This window comes from Carassius gibelio, chromosome B1 (genome assembly GCF_023724105.1).
Source record: "Carassius gibelio isolate Cgi1373 ecotype wild population from Czech Republic chromosome B1, carGib1.2-hapl.c, whole genome shotgun sequence".
Taxonomy (NCBI): domain Eukaryota; kingdom Metazoa; phylum Chordata; class Actinopteri; order Cypriniformes; family Cyprinidae; genus Carassius; species Carassius gibelio.
This window is the reverse complement of record NC_068396.1, coordinates 15863533-15878230: the sequence shown is the minus strand read 5'-3', so window position 1 is coordinate 15878230 and position 14698 is coordinate 15863533. Positions and strand designations below refer to the sequence as shown.

Below are 14698 nucleotides of genomic sequence, written 5' to 3'. Positions count from 1 at the left end.
CCATCTGCTGGTTCTGGAGGACTCCACCGCTGACGTCATCCTAGGGCGCCCATGGTTGGAGCAGCATAACCCCGTTATCTCCTGGAAGACAGGAGAGATCCTGAAGTGGGGCGAGGTTTGTTTTCAATCTTGTATCTCTGGTTGTCCTGTCGCAGTGGAACATCCCCCCGAACCACTACCAGTCTACTCCACATCTATCGAGAGCCCTGTCGAGAACCAATCCATCACCATTCCTCAGTGCTACGCCCCCTTCAGTGATGTTTTCTTCCCTAAGCGGGCCTCCAAGCTGCCTCCACACCGGCTGTGGGGCTGTGCTATTGATCTGCTGCTGGGTGAACCAGTGCCAAAGGGACGGATATATCCCCTATCCATCCCTGAGGAGAAGGCCATGGAGGACTACATCAAGGAAGCGCTGGCACAAGGATACATTCGCCCATCTACCTCCCCTGCTGCTTCCAGCTTCTTCTTTGTGGCTAAAAAGGATGGAGGTTTGCGACCATGCATCGATTACAGAGCATTAAATAAAATAACCCTAAAGTTCCGGTATCCACTTCCCCTCGTCCCAGCGGCCCTGGAACATCTCCGTGGTGCCACTGTATTCACCAAGTTGGACCTCCGCAGCGCGTATAACCTTATCCGGATATGTGAGGGGGACGAGTGGAAGACCACCTTCATCACCCCTACTGGCCACTATGAGTACTGCGTCATGCCAAATGGGCTTGTTAACGCCCCCTCCGTATTCCAGGATTTCATTCATGAGGTGCTCCGGGATTTCCTCCACAAGCCCGTCCTAGTTTACATAGATGACATCCTGATTTACTCCCGCAGCCTGGTAGAACATCAGTGCCACGTTGCGGAGGTCCTGCAACGCCTGAGGGACTACCAGCTCTATCTTAAAGCAGAGAAGTGTTCATTCCATCAGCCCTCAGTGCAGTTCCTTGGGTATACCATCGACCTTCTCCGCCAGAAACCCAAATCTCTCTCCTGGACTCCCACCGCCACTGAAGCCTTCCAAGCCCTCAAGCAAGCCTTCACGACCACCCCACTCCTCGTACATCCGGACCCCGATCAACCATTTGTAGTGGAAGTGGACGCCTCAACCACCGGAGTGGGAGCAGTCCTTTCACAGCAGCAGGGGACTCCCACCCGCCTCCATCCATGTGCCTTCTTCTCCAGGAAACTCAACCCGGCGGAGGTAAACTATGACATCAGGAATTGGGAGTTACTAGCCATCAAACTTGCCCTGGAGGAATGGAGACATTGGCTAGAGGGAGCCAAACATCCGTTTCAAGTTCTCACTGACCACAAGAACCTGGAATACCTTAGAGCTACCAAGAGATTCAACCCCAGACAGGCCCGCTGGGTGTTATTCTTCACCCGCTTCCAATTTACTATCTCCTACCGCTCAGGGGTAAAAAACGTGAAGGCCGATGCTCTGTCCAGATGTTACGCCCCCGAAGAAAAGTCAGAAAACCCAGAACCCATCCTCCAGGACAAGGTCATAGTCCTATTACCTGGTCAGCTGAGACTCTTCCTCCTACCGAACCTCCTAACTTCACCCCATGGGGTTGCCCACCAGGACACTTGTATATCCCCAGGACACGGCGCACCCCACTTATCCACTCCACACATACATCACTTGTCACTGGTCACCCGGCGGTCAATGAAACCCTCTCGTTGCTACGGGAACGCTTCTGGTGGCCCAACATGGCCTCGGATGTCAGAAAGTACGTGAGTGGATGTACCAGCTGCGTCTACCTTGCCGCAAGCTCAGTCCCAGATTCATTGGCCCGTTCACCATCACCCACCAGATAAATCCGGTCACTTATAAACTCCAGCTTCCATCAGGAGTGGGCCCTGGGGAGGGGGGTACTGTAACAAACACACCAGGTTCCACCTCCACACTAGTGTTGCACTGTGCACCGATACTTCAAAAGTATCGCGATTCTCGGAAATTAAAAACGTCACGATTCCTAAATTTATTAGTATCGATACTTCAAAGAATGACCGCGTTCCAGATTTGAAAGAGATGTATTTCATGTTGGTGTGTGCAACGCATGCTTCCAGTGCCTCCCTATGGACGTCTGTGTGTTTTCTCTTCACGCAGCAAAAAAGCACAACAGCGAGATGGCTGTTATTAGTGGCTTTACTAAACTGATTTGGCTTTACTAAAATGTGTGCATAATTGCATTAAATAGTTTAAATAAATTGTTCAAATGAACAAAGCACGAGGTTTTCTAGCATAATTAACATTTTAACCTGTTAAATGTCACTGTATACGGGACCCCTAAATTTACTTCAATATATTACAATTATATCCTAATCTAATCATGACAAACTATATATCGTTGGAAAGGTCTAAGACTCCTAAATAGATATTTGACCACGTTTTGTTGTTAAAAATTATGGAGGAACAGTAAAAGATTAATTTATAAAAAGAGTGCACCTCAAAACATATACATCATAACAGGAGTTCTGACCTTTGTCACAAAAAATCTACTCCGCTTCCTTTTCCCCTATCACATGTTTTAGTAATCATCATAAATTATATATCATTTGAAAGCTTATATACTCCAAATTCATCTTATGAAAACCATTTTGATATCGGACACTGCGTTACCATGGAAATCGTACTTTAAAATATTTTAGCGTGGTCCTCCCCCTTAGTGGGAGGGGTCATATTCCAAATATATTATGGTCTTTTAGAATCAAAACTTTTCATAATCTTGACAAAATACATATCGTTGGAAAGGTCGGAGTCTCAAGATTCCATATTTGGTGGTTATTGTGTCATAGACATAATATTGAGAGAGAAATTGATACATTTGTGACAAACAAATGCATCCAAAAAATTCAATGGAGTTTCAATGACACCCGGTGGCTTTTTGTGGTATAACGCCTAAACAAAATTGCATATGAACCTACATTTTTTTTATATCAACTTCAAATTTGGAACACAACTTATTTAGACATATGGCTTTAATTTTATAGCAATTTTGGATTAAAACATTATAAATATTCACATTAATCGGGAATTAATCGGGTATGCTAAATATGAAAACGAGCGTATCTGCACAGCACCTATAGCTGCGCTTTGTATCTGCTGATTGCTGATCGAGATTTACATGCTTGGCTCACTGACCCTGTATAGCATTCATTTCATTCACGAACGAGATCAGTTCATTCAACTTCACGAATGAGAATATCTCGCGATCTCGTTCAGTGAAGGGCGGATTTGTTCACTACATTCAACAAATAACATGCTCCGTCACATCTTGAGTAACTCTTTGAAAGGATTAAACAGTTCACAGAGCTGTTCACGAGCTGCTCACGCGCTGCTAATTGAGATTGAGGAGTCACGTGCCGATTTGGGTTGATTTGGGAGGGGTCTGAGCCGGTCAGCCCTGATGGCAGGATACGCTATCTGTTGCCAGGGGCAATGCCTTCAGAACTTCACTGAGGCGCGACTAAACATTTCAGAGCGCTTTCATTTTTGCGCATTTATTTTGTCAGCGGAACAGATCGAGACGGATCTACGAATACGCGAAAGAAAAGGAAGAAAGTAAAGCAATGCAAAAACATAAGGCGAAAGAAAGGGGACCTTACAGGAACAAGCTCACACCAAGCGCAAAACAGCGGTGTTTGGAGAAGCTCTCAGGCAGTTCCCTGCAGTGGCACAGAGACCTAAACAATTTACCTCAGTGCACACATATGGACATTGGGAATTATATTGTTTACAATGTAAGTCACTTTGCATTCACGCTGTTAATGGCTTTAATCTAACCCGGACATTTACATCTCGCAATCACACATTTAACTACCCTAGCTAACCCAGAACTGGTTTGTCCACTTTACAGCCCCCAACAAAAAAACCTGGTACAGTATGTGTCATTGGGTTAAAATCAAATTATAACTAAACATACACAGCTTTAGCCTACATCAAAACATGTTGGAAACGTTCGTATACATTGAACATCTCGTTACAATCTAGTGTTCAGTCGCAGTTAATTACTTTGTCATTTTGGTCAAGAAGTGCATTCTAAATGCAATGTAATTACAATACGCTATAACGCATGTGAATAAACTTACTTTGGCCAGTACAACACTGTTTTCTTCACCCAGCCACAGCAGAAAGCCTCGTAACTTTCCAAAGACTTGTGGCTTTTAAACTCCTGCATTGTGTAGTAACTTAAACTAAAAAATATATAATTCCCAATGCCCATATGTGTGCATGGAGGTAAATGGTCCAGGTCTCTGTGCCGCTTGAGAGCTTCTCCAAATACCGCTCTTTTGCGCTTGGTGTAACCTAAAAAAAACCTGTATTCCATTGTTCCTATGTTTTCCATATGTATCGTGTGAGGTACTGCAGCAGTTTTTAACGCAGCAGTAACTTCCAGGCATGGTAAAACAGTGCAGAACTGCACTCTTAACAACACATGTAAATAATCCTGTTTCGCCGCCGGTATCCTTCCAACATGGCGGAGACCTTGATATCGAGGGAGGGGCTTTGTGCTATGACAACAACTTCTCATTCTCAATAGCACCGAGCTAGGTTGCTACGCTGCGCTGCTGTGGACTGGAGGGAGGAACTTCAGTGAACAAGAAATATGAGTCTAGTAGCAACGTATCTTCCGTGATGTCCCCGATGCGCGGGTAGGGTGGGTAAAGAAAATTTTACTTTATTTGCGGGCTGGGGTGGGCCAAATAATTTCATAAAAGCGGGACCCGCGGGTTAAAAAAAAAAAAAAAAAAACCCCGACCCGTGCATCACTATGCTTCATGTGCGAGCACAAGTGATATACTGTGGCCGCCAGTCCACGACTGTAGAAAAAGTTGACACTCAATAAAGATGACGCTCATTAAAGCTCACTGGCTGAGTTTTCTTCTCTGAAAGAAAAGTTTACACAACTGACAGAATAAGTTACAATATCTGAGATATTGCTGCTAAATTTTATTTTATTTTATTTTTTTTACTTGAATGCCATTGCTTAAATTGATATTATTTATCTTTTGACATTTAATCTTCTTAGTTCCTAAACATTGTTTAATATAATCGCTGTTAATATTTTTATTCAAAGTTCAGAATCAATATAAATGTATTACTCTCGTTTCTTATGATAACTGAGATAATGCTGCTAAATTTATTCTTTACCTTGAATGTCATTGCTCTATTTAATTTTTTTATATTTTATATTTTGTTCAAATGTTTAATATGTCTGCTGTTCATATGTTCATTTATTAGTGTGTTATATGATTAGAATGTTGTCCCGGTTTTAAAATAAAGCACATCAATGATATTTGAGTGTATCTTCCCTTTTAAGGAAAAGTATCAAAAAAGTAGCGAAATCGCAATTCTTGACTAGGTATCAGTATCGAAACAATAATTTTTGTATCGTGACAACACTACTCCACACAATCACAGCACACACCCTCACCTGAATACTAGATCACCACCACCTGTTCCTCATCTCCCTCTCATCAGTGCTGCACCATAAAAGCCACACACACGGACTCATTATCCAGTCACGTTCGCGACAAGATCATTCGTGTATGCTTACTATTAGGATTAACTCCTCTTCTACTCTCTAGTTCTAAGGATTATCTCCGAAGGACTCAATTCCCCGAAGTGCGTGTGTGTGGTTCACCATTCCCTCAAGAAGTCACAGCCTTACCTGCACGGATCCAAACTCCCATTCACTCCTCACTACCTGCTCCTCTGATTGTGTCTCTTAATAAACATCTTCCCCTGTTACTCCTCAGTTTCCCGAGTGATCCGTAACACAGGTTAGCCATGCAGCATAAGATACCATGGCAATGAACACTGATTAAAGCCGAGCTACTTTCATAGTACCTAAAACCCAGGGTTGGTGGAAACTAAGCTGAAACATAGCTGGCTAGCCACCTTATCCAGCTTCATGGTACAGGCCCCTGGAATGGTTTTCACTTCATAGTTCAGACGCGGGCCAGGCCTCGGGTCAGTTTTAGGCTTCTCCTTATTTTTAGAATTTAGACATCCATCAATTAGTGATGAAAAAATTGCCATGCTGGTGGAAACAACACGAGACCATGCTATGTGACTGTCAAGAGCGATTCGACAGTGTTTATTGTCCCGCAGTGGCAGTGCACCGGCAGTGCAGCCGAACAGTTTCGCATTCAAATGCAAGCAATAGGCTTAAACTTGCCACAAAGCATTGGCAAAAGTAAATACCATAAATGAGTCAGGGGGAAATAGGAAGGAGATATTTGAATTATTTACTAATAAATAGTTAGTCGGTGTTGCAAGGTTGAAGTTACCGATCCTGACTCGCCACCTCTTCATCAACACGCCTTTAGAGAGAAGTACATATTTACGGATTATGATTATAATGAAAAATGTTTTTTTCAAAAATTTGTTTTATTTTGTTAGTTAGTCATTTAAAGCTTTCTATAGATATATTTGTCATGTCTATGAGGCATGTATTAACTGAGTTTCAGTTCATTTTTTTGAAGTGCTCCTTTTCAAGACGACAACAGAAATCGCATCATGATTATTTTTTTATTTTATAAAAGCACAATGTTTTGTGAGCACATTTATCTTAATGTTTAAACATGCACAAACTTTTTATATATATAGATTTTATTTCAGGCAAGTCATGATGATTTGAGAAGGCTAAATTGATCAAACAGAGGCTCACTGTCTGGCACTGGCCACTTGGTCATTAAAAAAAAACTAAAACTTATATTTAACAAACAAAAAAAAGGTTTTTTTTTTAATTAATAAAAAAATAACTTAACAAAATATAATCACTTTACCATTACATAAAAACGTAATTATTTTAATAGCTGAAACAGTAGTATTAGCTGTTTTGGGAAAAGGGCAGAAAAAGATTGGCTCGGGCCGGTAATTCTGATAAGATGTCGGACATGTCCCGGGCTAAGGCCTGAGCATCTTGGGAGAGGGCTTAAATTTGAGGCCCATGCAGGGGTCTAGGCTGGTCTGCCTCAGTGGTCCAACAGCACTTGTCACTGTCAAAATTATCAAGATGGCCAATCAAATCAAAGAATGTGGGTCTTACCGTCAGTGTCACAATGCAACAAGAGTTTGTGGAAAGATGTAAGTAGCCTACTGTATTAGAGGAAAGGTTTACGATAGAAATGTTTAGTGACTGACAGTAATAGACAATTTAGTGATACAAACTACTCAACCTTTTATGAAATTTCACAATTTTGAATTGAAAATATGCGATAGGCTAATGATTCATGTAAATCATAAATAAATGTGACAATAGACGTTTGTGTAATCACATACGAATACAAAAGTGAGATTGCACATATTAAAATAAAATGTTATTTTCAAATAGTGTAAATAGTTTCTTTTCTTTCCCATTAAAGTAAAATAACTGAACATAAACATAGGAACATGATAAAATAATGTTAAAGAAAATGTTGGATGCCACTTAGAGGCTTTTGCATTGGAACTCTTCATATATAGCTGTCTACAAGCCAATAGAACTCATTTTAGCAGTCTATTTAATTACTTTATTATTCATATTATTATTATGCAGTAGATCCTTATGAGCATGTGTGTGACCATGATTTGTGCGCAAGCATGTCAGAGCACAGCATCACAATCTATCATACACACACTTGCAATGGCCCTGGTTAAGATGCTTTCATTTTGATCGCTACTGTAAAGAATACCTTTTTAATACCCAAACTATAAACTTCTATCTCAGTACTTCTGTCATTTAAATGCCTGTCACACAGAAATAATGATTATATTGATTGAAAAGACTTTTTGCGTTGCACTTTGTGGATCAGCAGCATCACGAATGATTCATTAACATGGGCAGTGACAAAACTTGCTTCTCACGATCCACTGACACTTGCAATGTGAAACAGTTGTAATAAATGTAGATGAATCATTGTCATTCAGGAATAAGTTTGCGTGGGTGTTTGACAATTGATTGTGCAGTTCTAATGTAAACTGCAATGAGCATTGCAAGGATATCGAAGGATATTTTTACCAAGTAACCCTGCCAAAAGACGCGTATTTTACCCCCAGAGCACGTTTTTTACCTGGGGACCCCCCCTCGAAATGCAGTTTGACTAGTTTGGGGCTACTTTTGAGCAGCAATTGTTTAGTTGTGAAAATCTATCTATCTATCTATCTATCTATCTATCTATCTATCTATCTATCTATCTATCTATCTATCTATCTATCTATCTATCTATCTATCTATATTAGCAAAGGGGTTATTAACCTGTTTTTTTTAAACCCCTGGTCTGCTAATGAAATGCTAGTTTACTTTCAGTGTTAATTCATAAAAACTAAATATTCTATTTAAATATTAAGTATAGCATGTTTTGATCATTTTAATCCAGTTATTGGGGGAAAAGTGGCCTCCTAGAGATATTTCCTTAAAAGACTTAATGCAGGTGGAGGTGGAGTGGTGAGGAGGAATTATCACAGCAGTGAGGTGAGGTCAGCATCAGTTTACATTCTCCTACATACAATAATTAATTAATCAGCTTTCTAAACCAGAGGGCCAGGAAGCACTAGGGGTCTCAGCCCACCTCCCAGGTCACACAATATTTTAAAATGGTTAAGACAAAAAAAGAACACCAGATACCTTGATCTCCTGAGAAACAGAATACAAACAAGCATAGGCATCTTCGAGGCGCCCCACGGAGTGGAAGTGCAGGAAGCTTCCTTCCCTTCTGGTCGGTTCCTTCTACTAAACCTGCTCAAAATGATTACATGAAAATGCCAATGCAAATGAACTAACAGTCATGTCTGGTATCATTTTAAATGTCTCAGTGCGACTGGAACGATGGTCTCATTTTCTACAGAAGTTAACTAAAAGGTCATAAAGATGTGAAAAATTTAGAGATATTTTGCTTACCGTGATGGCTGTACCCTCTCCCAGGGTCTTTCATGCAAATTACCTTCTATTCCCATTGAGGTGTAAACTACCCAGCTCTAAAGTATTACTCAGTTACCTCTGTCTGTAATAACCTGACGAGAATGTGACAAAAGCTGAATCGATATCTTTGAGCGATATGAGCACCCGAATGAACGAGTACAATAATATTAAAGAATGAACAGATTAATCAGATGTCTTAATAAATTATCCTATAAATGATCAATAACAATTAACATTCTAACTCAAATGCGAGGTCATAATACAATTGTGTAACTACAATCGAACACACAGGAAACTTTCAGCCACAATTGGATAGGTTTGCATATATTCATATTCAAAATAGCTTGTGCTTTATATGGAAAATAAGTGAGTTCATTTTTGGATTATCTAAATTTCCTTATTTGTGTTTGATTTTTGCTGGCTTCTGATTAATTCGAGTCATTCCTACAGTACAGCTGTGAAATTTCTACAAAGTATATATGTGTCATCACATTAGGGACTTGTTAAATGCATTAACATTTTTCAGATTTCCTGCTCAAGCGCAAGAGACAAATTATTGTACTACTAATGTTATCCACTAAGAGGAGCCACAGGATGAGAATTGCTTTTCTCATATAGGTCTCATAGTTTTTCTAGCTCTCGAAGTTGTTTCAGTATGGTTCAATGGGTTCACATAAAAAAGATGCAAATAAATTAATTTCCACTACCATGGCACACAAATGTCTCCTAAGTTTAATATAATTAGTTTGCAAAGAGGTGTCCAAGAAGCTTGCATATTAAAATGTCATAGAACCTTACTTTTAAGGATATTAAACACACATAGGCCCATTTGTTGGTTGCCAGACATGCCTAAATTACTGTCATATTTCAGTCTATTTGCCTAGTGATGTATTGCATGACGCAACAAGGCATAATATAATATAATATAATATAATATAATATAATATAATATAATATAATATAATATAATATAATATAATATAATATAATAATTAAGCAATTGTAATTGGCAGAAGGTCTTTTTCACCTGCTTTAAGATGCTTTACATCACGTGACTCATCAGGCAGTCATGCTGCACTACGTAACAGCTCATAATACTGACTTTTTTTCTCATTTGCCGCATTCACCTTTCATTCAGTAGGCGACGCTGTATTCAACCTACACACACACGCACGCGAGCGCGCGGCGCGCAGCGAAGGGGCGAAGGCTGTAAAGCTGTTAAGACAAGGAGCAACATTGCCCCCAGAAGAAACGCGCTGTGGAGAGTGAACTTCAGCCAAAAGCGAGAGCGAAGACTTGTTTCCTCTTTGCAATGAATGCAACAAATTTATACTAATACTTTTCGTATGAAAATGGAGATTTACGTACAGACTTTACTTAAATTTCTCTTATTTACATTATTTTGTGAGGACGGTTGCGCACAGGTGTTCAATCTCAGTCTCTCCATAGAGGAAGGTTTACCTGCAAAAACTATTGTCGGGGATATAAGAGCTGGACTGCCGGCGAAAAGCCAAAGTTCTGGATTTTTTATATCTGAGAGCCGAGACTCGGATGTGTTCAGGGACTTTGAGATCGACGGAGACACCGGGATCATCTCCACCGCCGTTGTGTTGGATCGAGAGCGCACAAATAAGTACGAGTTCGCGGCCGCCACTTTAAAAGGAGAGGTTATTAAAGTAATCATCGAGGTGAAAGATGTGAATGATCATTCCCCTGTATTCCCAGTGAAAACAGTACAGTTGAACGTGTCTGAACTGAGCCCTCCAGGAGCCTGTTTTGAGTTGGAAGGAGCTCAGGACCAGGATGAGGGTGATTATGGCATCCAGGGCTACAGAATTACAGACGGAGACATGAGGAAACTTTTTAAAACCGAGATCCGCAATAGTGGAGGCGGTATGTTCAATTTTGACCTTATTCTGCAAGCAAGATTAGACAGAGAAATTACAAGCTTCTACAGTTTCACAATTGAGGCATTCGATGGTGGTTTGCCACCCAAAACAGGCCAGTTGCAAGTGCATTTTACTGTACTCGATGAAAATGACAACCAGCCTGTGTTCAATCAAACAGAGTACCATGCTGTTGTATTGGAAAAGACCCCATTAATGACACCTGTTTGTCAGGTATTTGCAACAGACCCAGATCTTGGCAGCAATGGCTGGGTCACCTATAAGATCAACCGCCGTCAAAGTGACCCAAATGAGTTTTTCGTTATTGATAGCTCATCGGGTATCATTAGTGTCAATAAATTTTTGGACTATGAAAACCAGTCATTTTTCGAGCTTGTTGTGACAGCATGGGATTCTGGGATTCAGCCTGAATCCTCCAGCACATTTGTAAGTATTAAAGTCCTGGATGTCAATGACAACCACCCAAATATTAGCATCCTTTTTCTTAATGAAGCCGGAGCTCCTGAAGTATCAGAGGGAGCGAGACCTGGAGACTATGTTGCAAGGATTGCAGTCTCAGATCCAGATTTAGGAGATGTCAAGAAGATTGATGTGCACCTCCAAGGTGGGGATGGGATGTTCTCCCTCAAATCCACTGATGATTTTCTTTATGTTCTTTGTGTGGATGGCCCACTGGACCGAGAGATAAAGGACGTGTATGAACTCACTGTGACAGCCAGAGATTTTGGTTCTCCTCCTCTGAGCAGCAAAACAACATTTCAGGTTCAGGTCACAGATGTGAATGACAATCCACCTGTTTTTGACCAAAACATCTATGAAGAGAGCATTCCTGAAGATGTGCATGAGGGGACAGCTCTCTTCCGAGTCAAGGCCACTGACAGCGATCTTGAAGGAGATTCTGGAATCATCTACTCTATTATGCAGCCAGAGAAGGAGCAGTTGTTAAATATAGATGCAACATCAGGTCTCATTACCACTGCTGCAGGCCTAGACCATGAGAGAGAGACAGAGCTGAGGTTCTTGGTGGTGGCTACCGATGGCGGTTCCCCCTCTCTGTCCTCTACAGCCACCGTGACCATCCATGTGGCAGATGTCAATGACAATAAACCTATATTCAAACAACAAATCTATAACGTTACTGTTAAAGAGCACACAGCTGTTGGGACATGCATCTTACAGGTAAAAATTAATTTGTACTTCAACCAGTTTAAAAATAATATGCCACTATTACTCTTGTCAAATTCATTCATGTTTTTGTCTTGTAAGAAAAAATGTCTTAGTTGATAGTCAAAGCTTAAGTCAGTATTAAAGTTCACCCAAAAATGAAAATCCTGTCATAACTTACAAACCCTCGTGTTGTTCCAAACCAAAATGATTTTCTTTCTTCTGCAAACACAGAAGATATTTTGTACAATGCTGGTTACTAAACAGTTACTTTGTAAATATTGTATTGTAAATTGACAATGAATCAATGAAGAAACAATTTTCAGTCAGATATTGCTGGCAAATTTCACAGTTAATTACAAAGTAATTGCAAGTAAAAACACTGAATTAAACATGACATTTTAAAGTAGTAAGACTGAAATAGTATTGTTTTGTAAAATCTACTAAAATAAACTTTGAATCATTTTTGACAACTTTGAAAAAAAAAAAGACAATTCTCAAAAAATTCTTAATTTGTTACAAAGATAGAAAGTCATACAGGTTTGGAAAGACATGAGAGTGTGCAAATGATGACAGAATTTAAAATTTTGGGTGAACTATTCTAGTTATATAAAAAATATATCCAAAAAACTAAAATGAAGTGTAACATGGCCAAGACAGGTATGAGGCATGTTTTGTTTTTGGGCAGCGCTTTAACTAACGAACTATCCAGCTATTGTGGATGAAGCCTGTGCACAACAGATTAATCATTGTAGGGATCACAAGGTCAGAAGAAACACTCAATTGCTATCACAACAACATACACACTCACTCTCATAACAGAGACCGTACTAAGACTTTTTGTTGAGACAAAGACAGCTTGTGTTGCAAAATAGCCACAACACAGTGCTCACTGCTTTGCCTCCTTGTGTGTGAAACTGTCGCCTGGCACAAGAGTACTCGGCATGACTAATCAAACTGAATTGGGAGTTTCAATATTTTATTGGAATCACTTTAGATAGTTGCTTACTTTTTAGAACATATGAATGCATTACCATATTTTGGAATGCTTTTCCCTTAGATCCATTAAACTGATCAAAAGTGACATTCAAAAACTTAAAATGTTACTAAAGTTGCTAAACTTTTTTTTTTTTTTACATTTAAGGCAATTTTATTAGGATATTAGATTGATTTATAAAGAGCCACGTGTTCCTGAGAGCTGAAGTATGGCTGCTAAAAATTCATCTTTGCCATCACAGTTATAAATTACTTTTCAAAATATATTAGAGTTATTAATTAGGTATAAAGGGATAAAACAAAACCTTGGATGTTTTAGTTATATCAATGAGCTTTATTAATTAAATCAAAACAATATTTGGTGTGACCATCTTTTTGCCGTACAAACAGTATACTAAGTACACTTTTGCAGTTTTTAAGAAAGTTTTCATCATGGAGCGGTGGCAGCAGTTCTTCTGTGGATTGAAGGCTCTTTAATGCTCTATATCTCTTAATATAATCTCAGACTGACTCTATGATGTCAAGGTTCTCTGGGTGCCATCTGTTGTAGGACTCCATGTCCATGAAAAACTTAAAATATTTTCACGGGATATAATTTTAGATATCTCTCTTTTTGATCATAGCCGCAATCAGCTCTGCGTGCAAAGAGTGTTTCTTTAATTTATGATCTCAGACAGTTGCTTTTAGACTTTGAACACAGGTCTCAGTCTTCCACCCACTACTGGGCTCATAAATGTTAGTATGAAATCTTTTTTATGACAGAAAGGCTTAGATCATATGGTGCTGCTGAAGATACGACAGGTGATAATAAGAATCAGTACCGCCGCTTAACATGTAGGACACCAACAAAACTAAAAAAAATTACCCCAGTGACTCAGCAACAGAAAATTTGATTTAGAAAAGCTAAGCAACATTTTCCAATCTGTGTAATTCATCTACTTAAAAAAGACTTGTATTTGATTTGTTATTATTTAAATTCTGTCAATACACACCACTATTTAGTTAGGAAGGAAATTTAGAAAGGAAAAAAAATACTTTGTTAGATGTTTTGATATTCAGTAATCTTTAGTGTAAAGTTCGAAGACTCCATGAAATAGCTTAACAAGGAAATTTTTCAATCTTTAATGTATTTCCTAATAATACAAGAAATTCAGATCCATCCCCTTTTTAACATAAAAAGGAATCTGATTAATAGAAACCTATTATTTGTATTAAAATTTATGCATGAATGTCACCCTAACCCTACACCAAAAAATATCAGTTGTTGGTATATAAATATATTAATTAAACAAATTAATTTAAAAAACAACAACAACATAGTACTTGACTGTGTATTTTTAGATAATTGTGTGTCTTCAGGGGATATTTTAGATATCTTTCCTTTTGTCCATATAGCCACATCAGAAATCAGAAAACTCAACTATTTAACGTTTTAGCAACTTGACACCAAATTCATACTCGATATGATTGATAGTAAACATACTAAACAACCAAACTAAACAAACATATATTTCTATAAAAAGGTAGGACAAACGCAGTCAACCAATTATAGTATGTCACTTCTCAGACATTCCAAGACCCAACAAATGCAGACGCAACATGTTCAATCAGCTAAGACCAGCGCTGACCATTGGCAACAGATGCCAACACACTGATCTGACAAAACCTGATGAAAAACAGGTTTGCTGTATGTCTGCATCTGTTGGTGCAGTGTGAATTGTCTTA

The 14698-nt window shown here is 39.2% G+C and overlaps 1 protein-coding gene across 1 annotated transcript in view; it reads left to right on the top strand.

The window, feature by feature from the left end:
- The first annotated feature begins 10075 nt into the window (after positions 1 to 10075).
- Positions 10076 to 14698, top strand: part of dchs2 (dachsous cadherin-related 2) — a 36352-nt gene continuing 31729 nt past the window's right edge. Inside the window, exon 1 of the mRNA XM_052544763.1 lies at positions 10076 to 11992. Within this exon, the coding sequence (XP_052400723.1) occupies positions 10223 to 11992 (1770 nt within the window). The 5' untranslated portion in view covers positions 10076 to 10222. The remainder of the gene's footprint in view (positions 11993 to 14698) is intronic.